At 37.3% G+C, this 24,139-nt stretch overlaps 1 protein-coding gene across 7 annotated transcripts in view; it reads right to left on the reverse strand.

The window, feature by feature from the left end:
- Positions 1 to 24,139, reverse strand: part of RPAP2 (RNA polymerase II associated protein 2) — a 63,156-nt gene that overhangs the window by 29,022 nt on the left and 9,995 nt on the right. For 6 of the 7 annotated variants that reach the window (XR_005830215.1, XR_005830213.1, XR_005830214.1 and 3 more), the window contains exons 10-11: positions 22,812 to 22,892; positions 15,698 to 15,766 (exon numbers count right to left, since the gene is read on the reverse strand). Coding sequence is in view for 2 of the 7 variants with exons in the window: in XM_040611148.1 (XP_040467082.1) it covers positions 15,698 to 15,766; positions 22,812 to 22,892 (150 nt within the window). In the remaining 5 variants the exon portion in view is untranslated. Of the gene's footprint in view, positions 1 to 8,684; positions 8,768 to 15,697; positions 15,767 to 22,811; positions 22,893 to 24,139 lie in introns of all 7 variants that reach the window. The other variant, XR_005830217.1, reaches the window with a different exon arrangement.

The following is a 24,139-nucleotide window of genomic DNA, read 5'->3' on the forward strand; positions in this document are numbered from 1 at the left end:
CTCATCCCAGCAAGCACTTTACTTGAAGGTCTGGTAACATGCACTAGGTACACTTAAAAGAGTAAGGGCGCTTACAAGCCTCTAACACCAGTTTGGGGTGATTTAACATAGCTATTAAAGGTTCTCCGAGATCAATCAGCCATTCCAGCAATGTGCCGTTAGCACTATGCTCAAGCTTATTTGCTCCATTGATATGACATAAAGTCATGTCACATTGTTAACAAGGACTAGTTTAGGAGAAACAATGCTAAAAACCATGAAGCAACATAAGCATGCAGGAGACACACTCTGGAGTTTTTCATCATTACCTGTCAACTACTACAATAAAGTATTAAACAGAACCCTATCTGAATAGAAAAATCCTTTACACTAGCAATCTTCCAGGGCATTGTCAATATTCAGCCACAAATGAAAAATATTTTAAAGGAAACTCTACACTGAAGTGTGTTGCTGGGATTTGGCAAGGACTGGTTAGTGATCCAGTGCTCTTTTTGTGTGTGTGATCAAATGGCCCTGAAAACAGAGCAGCTTACTGAAGTCCAAGCCGTTAATTCAAAAGCAGGGAATACCACCATTGCGTGGGTCACAGATAATGGAAATTAATTTGGAAGTCTGTCAAATTTCCCCTTCAAAACTCACACTTGCAAGACTACTAACAAGTCAATTCCAGATTGGGAAAAACAAAGTCATGAATGTAGGACAGCCCATCTTTATGAATAATGAATTGGTACTTAGAAGAATTAAGTTACAAGGCCATAAAACCACAAGATTTCCAGCTTTCCCCCCTCCACATACTTCATATGTTTTTTGGTGAACATCTGGGACAGTATTACAAAATATCAACTGCTTTTGAGATTTAGAAAGACTACTAACACACTCTTCTTTCCAGCTCTGTGCCTACAATTTTGAGTTGGAATCATGAGGGAAATAATCTCTGATTGCTTCTGCAAGGTATAAAGGATTGGAATGGTACTGCATGGATCAAAACAAGCTGTATGCAGCAATGTCTGCTGGCAAGTGGTAGGAAAAGTATTGTTTTTCAAACTGACCCTGTGGAAGACTGGTGAAAAGGTGCTCTCCTGAGAAGCCCAGAACAAACCCTTCGGCACCAGAGCGGTTGACAGCCAAGCTGAGCATGTTGTACCACTTCTTGGACCAAAGGCAGGTTATAGGACGGTACCAAAGAGGATGTCATTACTTAATACAGAAGCCCCTAAAGTTGTTTCAGTAATACAAGGTACTTCAATTTCACCAGCTGCCCAAGACTCCTTTGGCAGCTGTCCACAGTAAATTTCCTACTCCTTGCATTGTAAGTAGAAGAGAGAGCACAAAACCTCATCCACAGATTTAAAGACACTTTTGAGCAGATTCATAAAAACTAATTATCAGTATGGTACTGCAAATCACTCTCAGTAACAGTTCATCTCATCTAGTGTTAGAAATCCTCTAGAAATACACAAAGTCATGTTAAATGAATGGATGGGGACAACCATGCCATTATAATGTGTTCTACTGCATCAACACACAAGGACTGGGGTGTTGTGGTTCTGTGTTGGTTTTGTTTGCTGGTTTCTGGTTTTTTTTAAACTTCTAATATATTTGCACTACTGTTATGTTACAGATTTGATGGGCTTAGCAATGCAATAAAAATGCTGATTAGTCAGAAATACCATTCTTTTAATATAGCAGTTTTATAGAATACAGTCTTAGATTCCATTTTATGTTCCTATCAAGTCTCCAACACAACTGATTAAACAGAAGTAATTGTTTTGTTTAAGACAAATGGCTAGATTGAGTCAGTACAACAAGTGTTACAGATCAGCAATAAAACTCATTGAAATAGGTGTGCATTACAGCCCATAGACCATCTGTCTGTACGTATAACTGAAGTGTTGCCAGCCTATCAATCACTTAATAATAGTGCTTCATTCAGTTCATGGGGTGAACTGAAACACGTGCTGCGTTTATCTGTTTCATGAACCCCTGTTGAAAGGTGCTCATTTTAACAGAGCAAGTCAAAGCATCTCTGTAATTCTGAACGTTCTTCACAATATATTTACTGCTTGCATAATTTGAGGTAAAGTCCCTCACTTACCAGTATATCACTGGATACAGTACACTAGGGACAACAATTTTGTTAGTAAAGGATCTTAAATCACATCAGGGATTTCCACAGACCTTGAAGTATAACACATTCATCAGGCAAAGTTAGTATCAGACAGAAAGCTGATCTGAAGCCTAATGTGAGAGTAGCTGTAAGTTAAAGATGCAACACCAGGGAACTTAAAAAAAATTATAACCTTTGGTATAATTAAGTGGTTACAAAATCACGCTGTTTTAACATACACTCAGAAATTAGAAAACATTACAGCTGCAACTTATGCAATTTAGCTGTTATGCTCACAGCTTTGGTTAAGAATACCCCACTTGTTTCTTATAACTTTAGTCTGAGCATGATTTGAAAAGCTCAACACTTAAAAAAAATACCAATACCCTAAAAGTGAAAGACTGTCTCTAGAGTGAACATTTTCCATTAGAACACATTAATATTTGACAGACAACCTTGAACTGGAAGCATCTAACTTACAAGATGCAGAAATATTTAAATATATCTCTGGAATTAAGTCTTTTAAATTAAACAATACTAGTTGAAAAAAAAGTAATTGTGATCAGTATCATTTGCAACTCTGAAGTTAAAGCAACCTGTAATTTGGGGCCCTTTGTTAGCATATCCTATCAGTCAAAGAGGGAAGTCAGTATTCAGGGGCAGTTTTCTTTGATCTCCCCAAATATATCCCTATATTCTATTTTCTTAATGCAAGATAAACCACCCTAAAGGCCACAGCGTTGAATGATAACAACTGACAGAAATAAAGAGGCAATTTTCTTACTAAGGAAAAAAAAAGCTACTTCTGGTCTAGTTTTAAATATAGCCTGAAGATCCTATTCTCATCACAAAGACAAGAATTTTGTAGCTAAAGTGCAACTTATGTTTTATTTATTATTTAACTTCCTTTCATTATTGTGTACTGACTTGTCCACAGAATCCAGCACAGACACTTTAATCCTCTGATGGCAACAGAAACTAAATTATTCATAGTTTAAAATTTTTGTCCACTACATTTCAATCAATGCTACAAACACCGATGTAAAATCAACAACTGGAATTCCTACATAATCCAGTATAGGGCAAAACTTAAGGTTCATTCAAAAGTTAACTTTGTTACTCATTTCTACTATCTTAATTTTTTCCTACGCAGCTTCCACAAATCTGGTCAAACAATTTTTCTCTTTGATAGATGTTTCTGTATATACTTACAGAAAACATATTTTTCTCCTTTTAAAGTTCACCTTCCTCACACACTTTTCATATAGTTTGTGTCCAAACCTAAGTGAACTTCCGCTCCCTTTTAAAAGGGCCAAAATTTCACTTATGGTGCAGCCATGTGGATACAACTAGCAGTAAGAGGAAAGCATACCTACAATAACAAAGGTTTATCGAACCATTTGGTAAAAGTTCTTACTATTAACCAATCAAGTTATTTGTAGTCAAACAGGCAACTGGCAATTCAGAAAACAATCCAAGGCGCATCTAAAGCTGTACCAGCCCAAACACTACTCTTTATACAACTGGTTAGAGAGTTGGGTCATGCCCTTGGGACCAGGCTGCACAGCCGAGTTCCCTCGTGTCATATCATGCTCTCCTCACACAGGCTTTGGACACTGAGTGAACATTTGCAAAGTACTTCGCTGCTTCTACTCTAACATACCATATAAAAGAGTTCAGTTTCTGTTTTTCTGTTAGGCTGTAGAAGGAAATTTTTTGCAAGGTGCTCCCTATGTTTTAACTGTACTATGCAGGGGAGATGTATTGAGGCAACAGGCTTATAGCTGCCTTATCAGGTACTGAAACTGTTTATTTAAAATGGATTTAATAAAATACAAATATACTGGGTCTTTTTATTTTTTTTAACCTAACGAACAAACTATTATTTATGCCATTTTTTCCTCCCCCCTGAAAGTTAAAGATCACTCCATCAGCTGCCAGCTGTTATTTATAACAGCCAGGTGAGTAACTTCAAAGACCTTGCAATGAAAAGATTTTATAATTATGTTGCACTGATACAAGACACAGAAAAGGAAAAAACTTGAGTAAATTCAGACTGTCCTCAAAATATTAACTTCTCTTAAGATAGATGACCTTTGACTTTTAATGAAGGACAAATAAAACACTTTCTTACATATAAAAAAATTCTGTTTAGGTCAGCAATTAATTTTACAGGCAAAGTAAAAGTGGAACGCAAAGGCACACCCAAAATACGTGTTAAGATACATGTGTTCAAAGAAACTATCGTGAGACATTTCATCAAATGGTGTAACAATTCAGTATAGCCGTTTAGTGTTACCTGTGTCAGTGCTGTACACTGTACTTGAAGAAAACATACCTTAGAATGTACACTGTATATACAAATAACTGAAAAAATTAAATTAATAATGCCTCAAAAATTAGACAAACATCTGAAACTCAATTTCTGTAACTCAATTACGTTGTGGTAAAATGATATAGAATACAATTCTTCTCAGCAAATAACTACAAAATTGCATTTCTCGTTATTCCCATATTTCAGTTCCCTGTGAGCAACCAGTAGCACATAAACATGATAGCAACAATTTTTATTCAGCTGAGAGAAAATTTACAAGTCTATTGCTTTGTGCAAATATTTTAACCCTTGCAATGCAAGTAACACTGTTTCTTCTCATACAGTATTGCTCCTGTAATGCTCCTTCTCAGCAAGTTTCCTGACCTTATATATGCACACATACGTGTGTGGGTGTGCAGGTTGACAGCCAGCAGTGTGTTCAGGTGGCCAAGAAGGCCAACAGCATCCTGGCTTGTATTAGATACAGTGTGGCCAGTGGGACTAGGGCAGCCATTGTCCCCCTGTACTCGGAACTGGTGAGGCTGCACCTCGAGTCCTGTGTTCAGTTTTGGGTCCCTGACTATGAGACAGATATTGAGGTGCTGGAGAACATCCAAGGAAGGGCAATAAAGCTGGTGAAGGGTCTAGAGAGCAAGTCTTGGAAGGAACGTCTGAGGGAAATGGGGTTGTTAAGCCTGGAGAAAAGGAGGCTCAGGGGAGACCTTATTGCTGCTCTCTACAACTACCTGAGAGGAGGCTGCAGTGAAGTGGGTGTCTGTCTCTTCTCCTAAGTAACAGGTGATAGGATAAGAGGAAATGGCCTCAAGTTGCACCTGGGAAGGTTTAGATTGGATATTGGAAAAATTCTTCACTGAAAGGCTGGTCAAGCATTGGAACAGGCTGCCCAGGGAAGTGGTTGAGGTGTATGTATATATATATATATATATATATATACACACACACCCCCACACACACCCTGGAGGTATTTAAAAGACACATAGATGTGGCACTTTGGGACACGGTTTAGCAGGACTTGGCAGCGCTAGGTTCTAATGGTCGGATCTGATGACCTCAGAGGTCTTTTCCAACCTAAATAGTTCAATGATTCTATAAAATAAAGTCAGTTCCCTTCAGGGAACTGTCCAGGAAAGGAACTACATATTTCAGAACATTCAGCAGGTGGAAAATGACAGCACATTCCCTGCAAGCGTTTGCTTGTGTTATGCTGATCCTGTAATGCTAAGCAGTTGGCTTCATGAAGTACTTGGGGATCACTGTTTTTAACACAGTCTTAGTCTGTCTAATGAGAAAGAAGTCAGCCAACACTCTGGAAAAACCCTGATGTTACAATGCAGCGACAAATTCAGGGACCTGTGACTACTTTAACATTACAGTAATGATACGTAATGGTCCTATTTGCCCCCTCTTAAAATGATATTTAAGAACTCTATTTTCAAATGCTTAGTTATTTAAAAATTACTACCATGACTGCCATCAACGCAAATATCATACAGGTCTGGCAAAAAACAATTACTTGGGCAATCATATGCAAAACAGTTTCCAGATTTCTTTAACAGTAGATTAGAAAAACCTTTAGTCAGACAAGAAGGCTAAGGAAGCACCAAGAATAGCTCGACATCTACAGTTTCTTATCGGGAGTACTCTTCATACAAAGTTTAGCTGGATCAGAGACTCTATTTCACCTTTTTGTATAAATAGATATGGCTGCAGGATGATTTTTTAAGAAACAAATGGAGTATGGTACCCACCTCTATATTACCATATTCCAAGTTGTTACTACAACATTAGTTCACAGACATGAAGCATCAGAAATTTTATGTGTGTGCCATTTAAAGCACTTACATTTGCTCCAAAAGGCTTCAATTTAGCTTACTTATCTGCATAAAGCCAAGGCTAAAAGAAGTTCACAATATAAACCCAGAAGAAATTGCTATCAGCTGTTTCTCTCTAAAAAATCTAAGTTTCTTAGGTACACATCTCAAGGACAGGCCTTGTTTAAAGAGCCTCAATTTATTTGAAGTCTGTTTTCTGCTAACCAGCTGACAAATCAAAGGTACTGCTCAGTCCCACCATTTGTTCCTATTTCTCCCTCTTTCTCAACTTGGTTAAAATTTTAAAAAATTAAAATTTATTTTTACACTGATCTTAAAAAATAATGAGTAGAAGACGAGAAGGATTTAATGTTCCACAAGGTCTTCCTGTGACACCTCTCAAATTCTGGAATCTACGCCATTGAAATCTTTGGGCTACTTAGCTACATGAAATTAAGCACAGGTGTAAGTCTCCACAAGGTTAAAAAATGCTAGGATGTAAGCTTTTGAAAGTCTGAACCTTTTAAATACTTAGTAAAATATACACTGTTGTATAAATTATTGTGCACCTAAAGTGGGGCAATTTAATATCTAAAAGATGCCTTTATATGCAAACCTGGTACATTTTATGAATTAAATGTTGCTTCATATACATAATTTTCGCAATTGCTGGACTTTTTTGCTGCCATATACTGGTAATCTATTCCTATCAATTCATTATCTCAGTGATATGCAAAACCAACAATTTCAATAAGGATTGAATAAAATATACTGTCTTACAGTTAAAACAGCTACAATGCAATATGCTTAGGTAAATAATTTGTCAATACTTGACTTTACAAAATGTACTCACCTGTACTCAGTCACTATGGAAACAACGATCATAAATTTGATCATAGTTTAGTTTCACAACCTTCTAACACTGTAACTTGATTATGTGCCTTTCAGTCCAATACACAGATCAAACACCTGGAATAATGCAGCTGAGTAAAGAGACTTGCTTCCTCTGTGTCCAAATTTTTTATTTCTGAGGTTAAATATAAGGACCTCAATATTTTTCTGCTTGCCTTTCCCAGTTTTGAAAAAAATGCCAGTGCAGTTTTGGACCTCTCAAAATGAGGTTCTTAGCAGTCCTCAAAAGCTAAGAATTCTTAAGCACCTTTTCCCAGACATGCAGCTCACAGTAGGTTTAAAAAAAAAAACACCAACCAAAACACAAAACAAACCCCCAAACACTTTTCCTGCTTAACTCTTTTATTTCCAGACCTATTACTAACTTGATGACCTCCAGTAAATCACTTTCCTACCCTTAATCTCAATTTTACCATCTCTGTAACAGAAGAACACTATTAACACTGATTTGTAAAAGTACACTGACATTAAGGTATACCTAAAAGAAGCAGAGTGTGATGAGGTTTGAAACAAATATGAAGCACCATGTGATTCTCATCTCTTCTTTAACCTTTTAAAAAAGTGAATACCTAATCTCAGAAATACTGAGTTTTATATAAATATGTTAGATCTATTCCGTGTCTTCTTAAAACGATCAGATGGGTAAAGAGAGATGGACAGAGAGGGTAGAGTAGACAGCGATATATACACTTCTGTGGAACAGAGGGTGTAAATGTGGTATACATCAAAATGAAATGAAACTTAGTGAGACCCCAAGCCTCTAAACAATCAAGCATCTGTACAGTTTTTGCACTGATGCTGGTTTTACACCTAATAGCATGTAATTATACATATACACTTTGCAGGTTCTGGACTGAGCTCCCATATACTAGTGAACTATGTTTGCTACCAGCCAATTAAAGCACACTTTAATTTTTGGAAAGGAATGGGAAAAGAAGAACATGCACTTTTATGGACATGATTGTTTTACTTTCTTTGTACTATGCCATGCAAAACTTTATGAATACATGGTTATTTCATGTTTATTTATACAACATTCTGGTTAACTGATGTTTGCCATCTTACCCCAAGTATTTATTTTAATTATACACTTCATGTTAGAACAGCCACCTGCACCCTGATGCTAAATCCACTAGCTCAGATTGTCTGTAAATTCTGATGCTTTATCGTAGCCCACTGCCTAGCGACACACTTTATACATCATCTTCTTGTCAGTGACATGTACTTCCTTCCTTTCTTATACCCAAATACCCAAAGAGCCTGTATTTTTTGTTTTCATAAATACAAAAGGATTCAGAAAATACTGTACATTTTTTGCCTTCACTGTTAACACCTCACATCAGGATCAGAAGTTAATTGCCAGACTGGATGAGACCACCGTGTGTCAAAATTTTTTTATATCTCAAGAAGTAACAAACTAAGATGTAGTACAACAATTCCTATGGTATTAGAAAACAAAAAAGTCTCCACTTCATCAGTGTACTGCCCACTATCAATTATCACATAATAGATAATTTACCTCCTTTCTGAATTAATCAGTTGTAATCCTCTCCTGTCCAAATTTTTCATGCCTCTGAGTAATTTGTAGTTTATCCCTGGTCACTGTAGAATATTCCAGAAAAAACAACATTCTCCAACATAACATTATCAATATGAAAGCTACTAAAATGCATGTCTATTTCCCCCCTAACCGACACAGATCTTTGATGCATGGGTCTTTCAGCAGGTCTGTGGACCACTGTTACGATCCAAGCAAATTATAACTTAGCTCAGTTATTTCAATTGACTTCGGTTTTTAATACATAATTCATTCATAAAGCAAGATTTTTAAGATCTTCATGTTTTTAGTCACTTTTGGGATTCTTCCTCCTTAAAAAAAATAATTATACACTTCACAGCAAAAATACTATCTGCCGTGTTAGATCTGACAACTTTCAACAGCAATATGACAAAGGGAAGTAGAATCTCCAAAATGAAGTATTGTCTCTCTAGACTGCCTGTCTTACTGTTTAGCATTACAAGGCTTTACATTCCGTAATCTGCATCAAGCACCATAAGGAGAGGAATGACTACACCTTCAAAAGATACTGCTCTTTCAGGGATTTTCTACAATCCAAGTTTTTCTGTTATAGTGGGTGCAGAAGAGTTGAGGAATACTACACTTCTGCTTTGTGCACCATTTACTTCAGTGCCGAAGACGGCCAGGACACACCACTTACCCTGGCAGAGGTACTGTTACAACTCTGCATAGAACCGAACAAATTAATCCAGAACCCATGCTAACAATTCTGCTGGTACAAAATACCTGGGGATTACGTGCTAGGAAGCTGTAGTAACCTTTCCAATGGTGTATGTGTCTACTTTTTTTTTTTAGTTCAGAAGCCAAATCAACACTGATTTTCATCTTACAGTGAAGTTTCCCGCTGCCTATGTGTCACGTCCCTATGAACACAGGCCGTTCTTCAGAAAGTTTACTAAGATAAAGTTAAAACTCTGAAAATAAAAGATGCAAATGTATGTCAAAGTCATGTTTTTCTTTTAACAGATGGGCAACGTTTCACGATAAAAAAATGTTTGCATTGAATGTATTAAGATTAATTATTAATAAGGAAGCAAGTATATTTTCATAGGGCCACAGTGTCAGGATTCAGTTGCAAAATTCACAGTTCCGTTTGCTCAGTAGATGAAGTTAAAATACATTTAGTTTAAAACTAAGCTTAGGGCAGCTGTTAACAGCATGGACTAAGCAGGTCTTGCAGCATTAGTTCAGAACTGTCTATATTACTGTGTAACTTACTCTGAACTATGACATGACTTCCAATAAGCAAAGCTGTATGCAGCAATTACTGAAGGAAGAATAACATGACATTACAAAATAAATCTTCTAAATATATACACCTTTTCCAGAGACATAAATTTTAAACAGTTCTCTCTCTAATAGGGCTGGGCAGTTTTTCCATCAGCTTGATCGTAGTTGTGGCATAGAGTTCAATAGGACGTGAACTCCACTGACTGAGTTAGCTCCCCAAAGAGTCAACATGACAAAACTGTCTTCCAAAATCTAGTATGCTATCTTTCAGAGGGCTGAAACAGAAGATGCAACAAAAATCTCCTGCTTACTCACACAAAAGGCAAAAATGAAGTGGCAGAGGAAAGTACTTTTCCCTACTACCAGATTCTTAACTCACAAGTACATTTGGAATATAAAGTTCCCAAAGGCAGCTAAAGCAGAAGATCCAAAATGATGTTCAGCATTAAAGTATTTCTAGATTCTAACAAAAGATTAGTCAGAAGAACACCACTATGAAGGACAATTTGTAACTGGTGATGCGCTTTGCACATCAGCTCTGCACAGTTGGGCATGACTTCAGTCTGAATGCCCACACATACAGCTGCTGGGAGCATGCAGATTTCTATCTCTTAGAGGGATTTCCAAGACACTTGGCAGAAAGCCATGACCTTGCTCTTCCCTTGCACTGGACAGCAAAACTGGCAGATGCAGAGAAGACAGCTTTCTGAGCCAACCCCCTGACTCCATACAACAGAAGCCCAGGAGACCATGTGTGCTAAGGCTCCACTCCTGCCGATGATGTCAAGGACCAAAACTGCAAAGGAGAACTAATTATCCTGGACTCACCTCATAGAGTTTGTGCTGGGCACGCATGAAAGTTACACAGCACATCCAAATCTCCCATTCAGAAGGCTACCCATGAGAAATACTAGAATGGAAAAAGGCTGCAGATGTGTATGCTGCAATGCAATCCATGGTGTCACTTTCCTGCCTAACAGCACGACAGCAACAGTGGGGCTTTTTTGTATAAGGAGAAACACCTTCTTTGAAACTGCTAAGGTTTCTCATTTTATTTTCTCCCTTATGAATTATGAAGATATTTAATGAATTTTAAAGTTGGCACTGATTAATGTCCCAACTAAGAGCACTGCAAATCCCTCAAAACACCATTCTATATATTTCTTAAGTAATACTGGAACATGCTAAGAGGAAGTAAAGTTATACTGATCTCCTCCACCATATGCAAAATAAGCAGATTTGAGTTTGCTTAGAAAGTGCTGATAAGTAAGAACTGCTTAACAGAAAACCTATTTGAGTTCACACTCACCAAATGACAACCTAAAATTAAGAGAGAAAAAGGGAAGAATATACTTCTTCATTTTTTAACGTGTTAAGAAAAACTTGCCTTTTCTCTATTTCACAAAATAATCTAACTCTACAGATAGAGGCCAAGTGTAGAGACAACACTATGACCACATTCAAACACTTCTATAAAAGAAAGAATTTTTTGATTTTTGGTCCTGCAAACTGTTTCAAAATGGGAAATAGTTATATTTTTAGCTTAATGATAGATGATCCAGCTGAAACCTGGAACCAATCTTCTATCATAAGATTTGCTAAATAAAAGATCACCCAGCTGACTGTCCAATTTTTATTTGTACATTTCATTCAGACACTTTCAGACAAGAACACAGCAGTGATATCACAAACATCTGAATTCCTCTTAAAAGTATTTTAGAGATGTCAGTGTTGAGCAATAGATGTGCTCTCGTGTGCAAAGAGGTAAAAACACATACTTGAACCCAAGATTCTCCAGTTCCTGTTATCTCCAAGAGAGTAAACCTCTAGAGTCCATCTCCACATGACACATTTATCTAAAGTGGCTGCACACATATAATGATGGCTTTTGTTTAGTGATCATGGTCATTTTGAGTTTTTTTAAATACTGCAGCCAAATGCTTATAAACTAATCCCAGAACATTTTGAAATGCTTCAAAGCTTTTAGCAGGGGAACCTCTTGCATAGGCTTTGTAGATGAAGCTGACCACAGTTCACTGGAACCAGCCAGCTCAGATAAGTAAGATGAAAGCAGACATTTCCTGAAAATATCTTGAAAGCTTTCCATTAGACTGTACCAGGGGTATACACTAAAAACAGCAAGTGCCCATGCTTGTGTAGCAACCCATCTTCCCACTGCTTTCTCCATCCTTTCTTGAACTACTGTATTTGTATCTATTTATCTGCTTCATTTGGTATCTTGCAAAGTTCTTTGGGGTAAAAAGATACAACTTCTGTATTCCAGTTTACAGTACATTATGAAGTAGCTATTACTGTAACAAAAAAGTCTGCTTAACATACTAAACATTGGAACAGGAAGACAGAAATGTAGCACTGCCAAAATTATTACAAATGACAAATAAATAAGAAATTTGATCTACAGATCACTTTAAAGAGTCACCCACCCCATGATAGGCATGAATGCAATTATTTGAACATAATTCTCTGGCTGTCAAAGTGTACTCTAAGAAGGTTGATACACCATCGCTGAATGTGCTGGTCATACAGGAGTGCCTCAGGCTAGATTTTCAATAAAGGCTGAGACTGGCTGTTCATATTTTATACGATAATTTGATTGAATAAATCCAGCTGTTCACTAGGAACAGGAAATGCTCCACTGTTGTATTCACCAGCATTTTATACTTCAGGAAATACAGTCACACTGTCTAGTTTCAGGTGCTTTGTTTCAGAGCAATTAATTAGAAGCTCAGTTTCTTTAATAGCCAGTAGACTTAAGGGCACATAAGTACTTTTAATAGCTTTTCAAGTACCATCGGACTATAAAGGGAGCCTAGGTCTAATTTAAGCACCAAACTTAGATGTTAATGACTATGCAACATGCTACATCCCACAAAGAGTTAATATGAAGAGAGGATAGCTTTATAGTAACTTAACACAAAGCATTAAGCAGTGATGACACTTGAATTCAATACAACAGTAATGGTAATAGTTGTTCTGCCCAGTAGCATACACAAAAAGGGTTGGGGCACTCTGAAAGTGCACTGTGAAGTTAAGTGCACTGTTTGAGTCCTCAGTACAGGCTAGCCATACATGAGAAGGAAGCAGTGCACAACAGTATCAATGCATGAAATGGGTGTGCAAGTGAAGTCCAACAGTTGCTACTTTAAACAAAACAACCCTGTCCCCTTCCTAACAAAGCAAAAACCAAAATATACTCGTGGTCTTAGTAGTTTCTTTTGAGATACACCCTGAAATCCCATGCTCACCCTGTCTTCTGTACTCTCTGTTCTCATACTGCCTGCACCCCAGGGTACCTGTAATACACTCCTTCATCCTCCTGGAAAGAGGAAGGAATTACTATCCTCTTCCAGAGTGTTGCTTTAGGCTACTTCAATGTTTAGTGTTAGGAGTAAAATGGCTGTCCTGTGTCTGAGACCAGGTCAACGCCTGTGAATACGTATTCTGGAAATGTCCTCCTCCTTCAGTGACAGAAGCTAGGAACCAGCCACTCCGACTCTGGTCCCATACAACTCTGCAATCTAAATGACATTACACGTTCTGCAACATGCATCATCTCTCAGTATATCTAAGGGGAAGCCAGAGAAGACTTAATAGAGTGCAATTTTTTTAATAAGCAATATTAATAAGATACAACATGTTACTTAGCAGACTGCTGGAGATGAGAAAGGGCCACAATCTGAGAACCTGTCTGCAAGGGGTTGCCCAGGGCCTCAGCACCCTTTCCCTACACACTTCTGGCTCCCACTAAACATTCAAGTTTGATTAGAATTCTGAAAAAATTAAATGTTCTGGTTTAATCTTTCCAGAAATGAGGCAACACTCATCATCTTTGAGCAATCTTAATACTCATTCTACTCCATCTACATTCTTCCACATCCTCTCTTAAGAGGCAGCTAAGAGAAGTTGTTCAAAATCTGAAGATCATGAGCTTGCAAGAACCTTACAATAAGCCGAGGTCAACACGAGTTTTATTCATGATTTCACTAGAATAATATTAGAAATAAAATCTACTGTATTTTAGGGTCAAATATAATTAATTTGTTTACAGGTGGACCCTTAGAAAGCAAAAGTAAAAAGGGACTATGTTCTGCTTATACTAATTGCTACCAAGTCTGCCTGCTACTTGTGTAACATTTTAAAGCAACTGTAAAACAATCAATCATTATGTAAACACTTAGAGCTCATCATATGCAGAGAGACCAGCAACATATTTTAATTTCTGAACAAGAGTCACCATTTCCTTAAATGTACAGAAACTACTTGAAAAATTCATAAGATCTGTTTCACAAATTACCAATTCAACCATAAGAATATATAGTAAAAATGACAAAAGATTTGTTCTTATAGTTTATAAAAAATTTATGCCAAGGCATTCAAGTAAAGTTACTTTCTGTGTTCTGATTTAATGAATCATTTGAGCGGTATCTGGCTGGGTGACACAGATGTAAGGCTCGCTGAAGCCTACTCTAATGCCTGCTGGTATAGTCTTCCTTGGGACAGTAAAGCCAGAACAATGTGTCAGACTGAAGTAATATCAAGAAAAGTAAGTGCAGTACTGGGGATGCTATGAGGCTGGCCCACAACACTTCCTGACCTGTGAATGTCTGTAAGTACCTCTCTGTCCTACAGGCTCCAGTGACCCAGGAAACCCAAAAGCAGCAGCAGCAGTGTGGTAATAAACAGTCTCTGGAATAAGATTTTTGCAATCTTGTAATTCAAGCTGAAAGACGTACAAAGATTGCTTGATGGTTTAACCCTGCTGAAAGGCAGGGCCTGACACTGTGTGAAACCACCAGTGATTTCTTAAAAGGTGAACTAATGTTAAATGTTTAATATGAATTTGTGAGAGAACTGTCTGGTTTACACACTGCAAAGTTTGCATCTTTAACTTCAGAAATGTACATGAATTTGGAAAATATAAATTAAGGGAGTTACTTGATGCGTATGACTACAGCTTTTATAGATCATGCCTCTGTGTAGAGGTTTACTGCAAGACACTATAATAAAATCAGACTTTCCTTTAGAAAAACCCTTGGAAAGAAAGTAATTCTACAGTAAGTAGAACAAAGCTAAGGAGGACTGTAGGTATCATAATCTTAAGCAATAAAGCTAATCCTCGTAAAAAATAAAATACTCTGTCCCAGTATTCCTTTCAGAAATTTGGGAGTTGCTAAAAAAGCTTTCCCCTCTCAAAGAAGTTTGCTAGACTATTCAAGCAAACATGTTTAGAAGCACACCCTATCTTTATGGAAATAATTAAACTTTAATTGTGAAAGTGAAATTTTTAAGAAATTAGAAGTCAAATGAGAAATGAGAACTGTAACAGTTATGCCAAATCCAAATAATACAATGCACATAATTTTGTCCTGCTGTCAGAGAGGGGAAGAGTGTCTGTCAGCTGCAAATGGAAGAAAGTGAAGTATACTCCTCCTTCACCCCAGCAGCCCTCTTTAAAACTCCCTAAAGCTTAACTTTTTTTAACATAACATTAAGTTTGTCCATTATTAACATGTTGTTGCAAGTGGGACAATCCTGTTTTGTCAAGGGAATTTAGTTTATTTGCATGAAAATAATATTTCTGTTTGATTCCCCAGTTAATTTAAAGCAGTCTTTCCCTCCTTTTCTCTCAGATTTAAATATTGTCTTGATAGGCTAGTTAAGACAGTTGTGCATGAGAATATTTGACATTAAAGGGTACTTACACAGATAACAAGACAATAGCAATTAGAGTCCATTCAGGCATTTTGTGAATAATATTTCTGTTTGTTAACCTGAAAAATAGTTTAAAAAAAATAATTAGAACATCTCAGAGTGAAAGTAAACAGATTTTAACTGCTGAATTTTGATTTAAGGCTACCATAAAAGACTCAATACACTGAATTACAATGTAGCAATGACAGCTGTACTGAGTAATTCACCAGCTTCCAGACTTCTCTCTAATCTTACCCTGTAATTGAGGAGTCCCAGAATTCCCAATGTGTCTCTTTTTTCTACATCAAAGTGGGATGGGGAAGAAGCCAATTATTAGCTCACAAATAGTCCTGGCTACTGTGAGGGCTCTGCTCTCACTCATACCACTGGGAAATTCTCAGGAACTGCACATGTGTTTCTGAAAAGACAGACCTTCTTACACTTAGTTTCCTCCCTGTTGGCTTCAGATCCAGATTTGCTGTAAAAGCTAATGTTGCAGAAACCGACTGGATTTTATAAGGTACCAGGCACAATCTTCTGATGATTCTTGTTTTTAAAAGGGAAACCCAGAATTCTAACTTATGCAATGGGAGCCAGTGCGCATATAAGAGCAAGAAAATGAGGAGCGAATAAAGAACCACATGGGTGCTCAACAAAAGTGCTGCTGCATTTTTATACCTGCTGATCCATTTGGCTTAAATTTGTCGTAAGACAGATCTGCTTTAAGTTAAATGTTAATCTGACTTAAAACAATTCATGTGTTAATTGCTATGGCTGAATTTCGGCATGGCCCATGGTGTTCAAGACAAGCAGTTTCATGGAAAAGTCACAGCTAAAACTGAAGCTGTGGTTCTGCAGGTACCCAAAAAGGCTAGCAGAGTTAATTTTATTCAGACAGAGCACACCATCCTGGGTCAAGCACCTCCTTATGTTTGTGTCCTTGCTCTCAGCTTCCCTTCTATGCAGCCTTGTTTAAATCCAGATCCAGAATGAAGCCACCCTATCATTCATACCCACTTCTACAAGCATTGGTGAAGATGGGTGGCTGCATAAAATTAAATACTGGGCAACAAATTCAAACCCAGGGTTTTCTTCCCCAGTAAGATTTTTTGTTTGTTTGTTTCTTTGGGCAAGTATAAAGTTACCCCCCATAAATGTGTTAAAAAGGTGGAAAAATAAAAGTATTTGTACTTGTCATTGTTAAAAATTCAAATTCTGTTAATTAATCCCCCCAAATTATACTCAAAATGGTCATTAAAAATGCAGCTATGAATAACATGTTTTATAAGATCATTCTGCGTTTCCCTAATTTAGGAAGATATTAATAAAATTAATTTTTGTCAAGGATAGTAATGATCAAAGCAGTATTATCCTATTTTTCTCCTCAAATCTCCAAGTCTTCGAACAAAAGTAAGATTTTGAAGCAATGATTACTCAAGTAGTCTCTCAACAGCCTGAGTTTTGTTAAGTAATGACAGGAAAAGCCATGTTTTGTACTACATGTGTGGTGTTTTGTACTACGTGTATAGGAATTGTCACATCAAACTAGAACCGATAGTTCTGGGAAACACATTATTTTTCTTATTAAAAGAGTCATGTTCACCAATTACTATTTGAAATAGCTGATGGCGTTAGTTGGCAACAAAGCTTGTACCTGGTAAACTTACATTTTCTGGCTATAGAAAAAGAGACAAAACAAAGGCTGAACGTCCTGACTCAATACTGGTGACAGTGATAAACACTACCAAGAAATGCCTGACGGAATCATCTTGACAGGCAATTCATATGTAACATTCCAGTTAATCGGCTATGATGAGACACAATGGAAGAGACAGCTCCAAGCCACCTGGGAAAACTCTGTCAAATAGAGAAAGCAGCTTTATTTCAATGCTCTACAAGGAGTTACTATTGATTAGAGCACAGGAAGGTGTCATTCTTGTACGCAAACTGAGAGATGCAGTTATTTGTGTCAATTAACTCTTATTCAATGTTAGTATTGATTGGCAAGGTCTGAACACTAGTCATTGCCATCAATATGCTAGTTATGAAGGAGGTAGTCAAAAGACACAGATAACCAGCAGGATATGGCAATATGGATCTGCTGATGTACTACTGTCACTGGACTGGATGAACAGTCAGGCTTCCACAATGAGTAACCTTTCAGTACAACACCTGTCCTAAAACACTTGTGCAGCTGGAAAAAAACCCAAACATTTCAGGCAGATCAGACTAAAGCTAGCAACCTACAGGTGTGAAGCCTTAAATAATAAGGAGCAGTGGAAGGGCAATCACTTTCCAGAACAAGCTGTGTGTCAACACCAAGGCCTCTGAAGAGCAAGCTTTCAGAAAACAGGGAAGTGCAAGTCCTCTGTAAAAATGGTTCATTAATTCTTTGTCTTGCCTCTAGCCAAATCCATGAAACAGAGGTCACTGGATTTCTGTCAGAAACACATAATGTGGAAATGTTAAAACTGTACAAAACTTTGTGTACATTAGTTCAGTTTTGCAGTAAATTTTTTTCTGTTAAGGAGCTTGGCTAAATGCTCCCTCACCTACCCAAAGAAAGCAAATAATACACAACTTTTCAAAACAGAATATCTCTACCCTCTTGGCCTCTGCAGGGCAGGATACGTAAGCCAAGAAAGTTGGGATGATCCCAAACAGTTGTGTGGGTTGCTTAGCTGCTAGTCTGTGGGTGTTGTGGTTCACCCCAACAAGACACACTGCAGCTGGACCTGACTGCTTCTACCATCCAGTATGCAGTAGGACCCATGCAGTAGTTTTAATACTCTGTGAAGGAGCTCAGACTGAGCAAAGGGATCCAAGTGGCAGAAGCTGAGAGGATAGAGGAGTAAAGAGTAAGATGCATAAAAATTCCATCCCAAACGACCTCCCAATTTGCAGCGCCCAGCCTGCAAAGAAAGTGAAGTCTGATACAGAAGTTGTAGAAATACAGGGGAGTCCAAGGTTAAGGTAACTAGTAAATAAAAAAAGTAAACCCAAAAACCACAGAGAAAGAGCATACACAGTTGATTCTACTTCTTTTCTTTTAGATGTCTTCCCATTTAACTACAGAACGCCACTAGCAAATGCTGGCCTGATTTTTAAACAGCACCTGCTGTGGCAGCAGATCTAAGCACAACCCTAAGTGCCTGTACAAGAACTTGGGACAGGGGCCACAATGAACTTGAAATTATACGAAAGAAACTCAGCAATGCAGGAGCTCACCACCCTTTCCTCAGCAGGATTGCATTTCCCGGGATTTCTAGGAAACAATTTGGTAACAGGAACACTGTCCAATGGGGCATGGCAGATGGACACCAGGTTCATTATGGTGAATTGTTATCCCCTAACAGGCCCCTAGCATCAGGTATTATGAATAAAATGCAAGAAAATGTAACTGCTTAACATAAAACCATCTTTTTAAAGTATATTTTTCTTTATACCTATTTAAAAATTATAGTCTTGAGTGTTATTTCCTTCTAAAGTTTTGTTAACCTTACAATAAGAAAATACTTGTCATCTGTGAATCTATGAGCTCAATTTTTAACATGTTGCTATGAATTTGACTAATAGCTAGTAGCATCAAGTTATTGGTACCAAACGTACATCTCGTGAAAAAACATTCCCCTGAACAGGTCCATACTTGCTGTCTTTGTTTTACCCAGTATGTCCATGTTCTTACACTGGGAGAAAAAGAAAAAAAAAATGTGCCCCAAATGGACAAGATTGTCTTTCTTCCAATTTACAATTTATCTTTGCTGCAAAGTGAAGTCATCAGCATGTTTGCAAATGAAGCAGCCTCTTTGTTCACACATCCAGATTCTCAGGTGTAGGCTTATTTGACTTCAAGAATCTGACCTGTTAGTTTGGCTGTTTGCCTATTCTGTAAGGCAGCAAGCTGACTTCATGTGATTAGGACAAAGTTGTGACTTTAGAGGACCTCAGCTATCTACGATTTTTCCAGTATTTGCACCAAGATGAGTGAAGTTTAACTAATCCAGGTCAGCACAGGCAAATACTAAAGCACAGACTGTTTTTCTTCAAGCTTCAACTAGACCAATTTAACCATAAAAGACAGCTCCACTATGCCCCGAAAGAGAGCAACATATTTACATACTGTAGTATAATTTAGTTTGATGCCAACCAGCCCAAATAAGCTACTATTCTAACTTCAGGCTCTCTTCAAGAGAAGCCCATTTACTTGAGAAAAGATGATTAATGTTCTGGTACTTTCACATTTCCATACAGAACATTGTCTATCACGAAGTATTGCTAATTGACTTGAAAGCCAGAACTTAAAATTCCACTTAGTAAGGGTAATAGGTAAAAGCCTATTAGTGAGCATATACACTAGATCACATACACTCATGATACATACTTAAAAGCTAGAAGATTGTCTTGGAAACAAGGTAAGACAAAGCTGTAATAAGAAGTCTTGAACACATCTTTAGGAAACAACTGTATCATACTCATTGAGAGAGCTCAATGTCAATGACGAGCTCCATAAAAGGAATTAAAATACTTGCAACCGTAAGATAGAGATGAAATTCTATTTTCAATATGAAATATTGTGCTTAGAAAAACCCCACCAGACTTTCACAAACATAATAGTTTAGCCTCAATTTATATATAAATAGCTAATTTTCTCTTGATCTTTTAACAAAGTGCTCTTACACACTCTGGAGAATTATTTGACATCTCAGTTTTCGTAACAAAAGCTTACAGGCACTGAGGGACTTTGTTTGGGAAGAGCTCTAACCATTCTAAAATGTCTCTTGAGATCCCTCTAGTGTGTTTCCCAGCAGTGGTGATTGAATAAAATGCTGCCCAAAGGAGGCTGAACTGCAAGTGTTCCTTTAAAAACCAATGGAGCTGAAAATCGTTGTTGCTTAGTTCTCCACATGCTCTTTTACCCTTCTTCAGCTAAGCTCTGCTACAGCCATGTTTTTTATCTCCTACCCTCTTTGGCAAGTTCTTCAGCCTGAAAAATTTCCAGTACAAAAAGCAGGAAAGAGCACTAGCATTTGTCGGTGCTCCCTCCATAATCATTAAGCGTTTTAATCACACTAAAAAGAAAGTAACTTTTAAATTTCTATACCCTGCAAACATAAATACTGTTTAAACTTTATCCCAGGTCCCCCTGTCAAACCATTCAACTTAAAATCAGAGAGACCACTCATATTAAGTACATTTAAACCTACATACAGAACTGGAAGTTCAAACCTATGCTTTCATCTTAACATCCATGAGCTAGCTTTTGTGTATCAACAGACCCTTCCATATCAGAGATGAAAGAAGGAGAAAGGGCCTAAAGGTTTGTATTACTTCCCTATTTCCTGTATTTTTGTATTATTTTACTATCAGTGACAATAAAACTCCATTTATGTTGATTTCTACATATATATATATATATATCTCTCAAAGGCACTTACAAATTCCTGTGTAGTGCCTACAAATGTAATCAACCATTTCCTGCCCAAAATGCTGAATTTCTAAGGAATTTATCAAGAGTCTTCACAGTAAGACAGCCCCATGAACCTGCTACAACTACCTTCACCTTACTTCCTAATAGAAGAGACTTAAAAACAAACTCAGAAGCGTTACCTCAGGGATCAGAAACAGTTCAGGGGAGACTGTTAAAATATGATGAATTACTGCTACATGAGCCAGTTATTGGGATCAAACTCCAAATTAATCAATTTGGTTCCATTCTGTAAATCCACAGATTTTATATACATATATGTATACACACATACTATGTGTTTTCAGAAGTCCATTTTGGCTTCAACGTTCCTTTTCTAGAACTTCATATTCAGGCCACATTGTTTTTAATAGCAAAAATTATTTAAAATAGAAGTTCTGCTTTTGAGAACCTCTAGGATTTATTACATAATCAACCATATAGAAATAGACTGAAAGAGACCAAATGTAGTTTTTCCAGTTCTATACATCCATAAGCCAAAGCTACTAGTAAGCATTTAGACTGCAGAGCAACAAAACTGTTTTAAGTTTTGTCTCTTAAAGATCTTATTCCAATAATAAGTGTATATATATACAGTATATTCATGCTGCTTCAACATAACCAAAAATATCTTCCCTGGTTTCAGTGGTGGTGTTAAAATAAAAGGTTCATCACAACTTAAAAGACTGCAATTGCAGAATCAAGTTCAAACATTAACAATTCTTTCTAATAAAAGAGATCAGGCAGAGTCACCAAAACAGAAAAGAGGATCTTCCATAGTAAGAAATCCTGCATATAGAGACCTGTGTTTTAGTGGCATCCTTCCAGACATCAGATAAATCATAAGGAATCAGGCAGGCAGAACTGGGTTTCTATTCACCAAAGCCTAGATGCCCTGTGGCAAACACCCCATGAATGCGTTTTGGAAAATTTCCGTGTAACTTCGTGCAGGCTGGGGATGTGGGGAGAAGTTTCAAGAGTGACAACATACACAGAGTTAGCAACTGTTGTTGCTATCTTTCCTGACAATACTTCAAGATGCAGAACATGATCGAGGTCCAAGTTGTAAGAGTTCTGTCCCAAAGAAAACCTAAAAATGTTTGGAGAAGTTACATTCTGTTTTCCCTTCTTTATCCTAGTGTCTCCAAATACCGTCTTTAGTGCTTCTGACTGAAGCAGAAGCTTCATCTGTGGTGACAGCATGTCTAGTAGGTCTACTTCCCCTTGAAATCAAGAATACGATAGGTCAAACTGGACCTTCTTCCTGGCTCTAGAAGTTAGTGGTAACAATTATTAATCACATTAAACCCATTTAGCCTGGCTGTAGTGAGCCAGAGCAAAAGAAAGTGACAGATCTCAGAAACTCATGCCTAATAGGAGGTGACGAGGTAGCAGAACCTTTAAAAGACTCACCATCATCCTCCAGAGACCACTGGCCTAGTTTTTAAAAATCTACAAATACTCCTGGTGACCTAGCCACTGTCAGGAGCAGGGAAAGGGTTGACTTGTTAGTCCACAGGGAATGTGACATTACCTACATTAACACACTAGAAAAGGGCAAATCTGCAATGGGGCCCTCTCTGTGCCCAAATCACAAATCATTCAACAACATGTTTAATTAATCAATCAAGAAGATTATCTAAATAAAGATCAATACTCACCGGAAAGTTTTGACAAGATTTTTTAGCTCTGTGTAAACATCAGCTGGCGAAATCTGAAGAGGGCCCAAAACTGCAGGTAATCTAGAAGGCAAAAGACAATGGTCAAAATACATTTTCCTCTCTTCCTCATTTCTTCAAGTAGTACTTCCACCAAAGCTCATGAAAATTAATAAAAAGAGATCAACTTCTATGCAGCAGATCAGGCCAGTAATTTACATTTCAGGTTCCTCTGAGTGGTGTTTGGGCAACACCTTCACTTTAAAACAGCTTCTTCTTATAAATAAGCTCTAGTTCACTATGAACATGGAGAAGAAATTATGGTTTTACATGCATACTCTTATTAACTTCACAGAATTTCATTTCTGACAAGACATTCTTACAAAAAAATTAAAGTGTTTAACATTATGAGGATTAGAATTCCAGGCCCCATCAATGTTTTGAATATTTCTATTTACTTGGTTCAAAAGTAACAATACAAAAGGAAACTACATGTCTAAATGAGGTTTGCAAAGAGAATATATCTGCTAATCTCAGACTCAACATAGATGCAACAGAAATAACATTCCACTGTACACCTGATAGTTGGAATCAAGATGATAGCAGGCTACTGAGAAAATTTTGAAAGAGCTACCGCCTCCCTACTTGACTGTGTGTAAAAATTGATACAGCCCACAACAAACTGCTCACACTGCTTAACTAGTAGTCAGTATCCCCAAATGCTGGAAATAATATGCATTGCTTTTCACATTTAGGATGAAAATTTTGCCTCTATTTACTTGTTTAATAGTTAATAATGTCTTGCATTTGAATATGCAGTTATTTACATTTATATGCACATATGCGCATGGTGCATCAATATTGCTGGAAGAATCAAGACTTTTGTTCTCGTTTACATCTCTACATATTTTACAGAAACTGAACACAGGACTCCTATGATGCTGGGCATATTCATATTCCCACTTCATCTGAACACACCAAGAAATCATGGCTTTACCAAAATGAAAATTGTCTCTCTTACTTGAGTGTGACAGGACTACTGAATCATCTCATGACATTTGAAATGATCAACTAAAGAAGTGGATAGTAAAAAATAAAGCCTTTGAAGAAACTAAGGAAAAAAACCCCCAAACATTCTGTCTTTCTTATCCTCTACTCATGGAATACCAGATTTTTAAGTTCAACAGAAATTTTGCTAGAAGCTGCAAATGACTAATAAACTTGTAGAAACATCTGAATAAGCAAACTGCTTTACCATACAGTAGTCATCCTTGGAATCTACATGACATTGACACCTAAGAAGGGACAGGTTTCTTCTAGACAACACCTTA

Source organism: Falco naumanni, chromosome 11, assembly GCF_017639655.2.
Source record: "Falco naumanni isolate bFalNau1 chromosome 11, bFalNau1.pat, whole genome shotgun sequence".
Taxonomy (NCBI): domain Eukaryota; kingdom Metazoa; phylum Chordata; class Aves; order Falconiformes; family Falconidae; genus Falco; species Falco naumanni.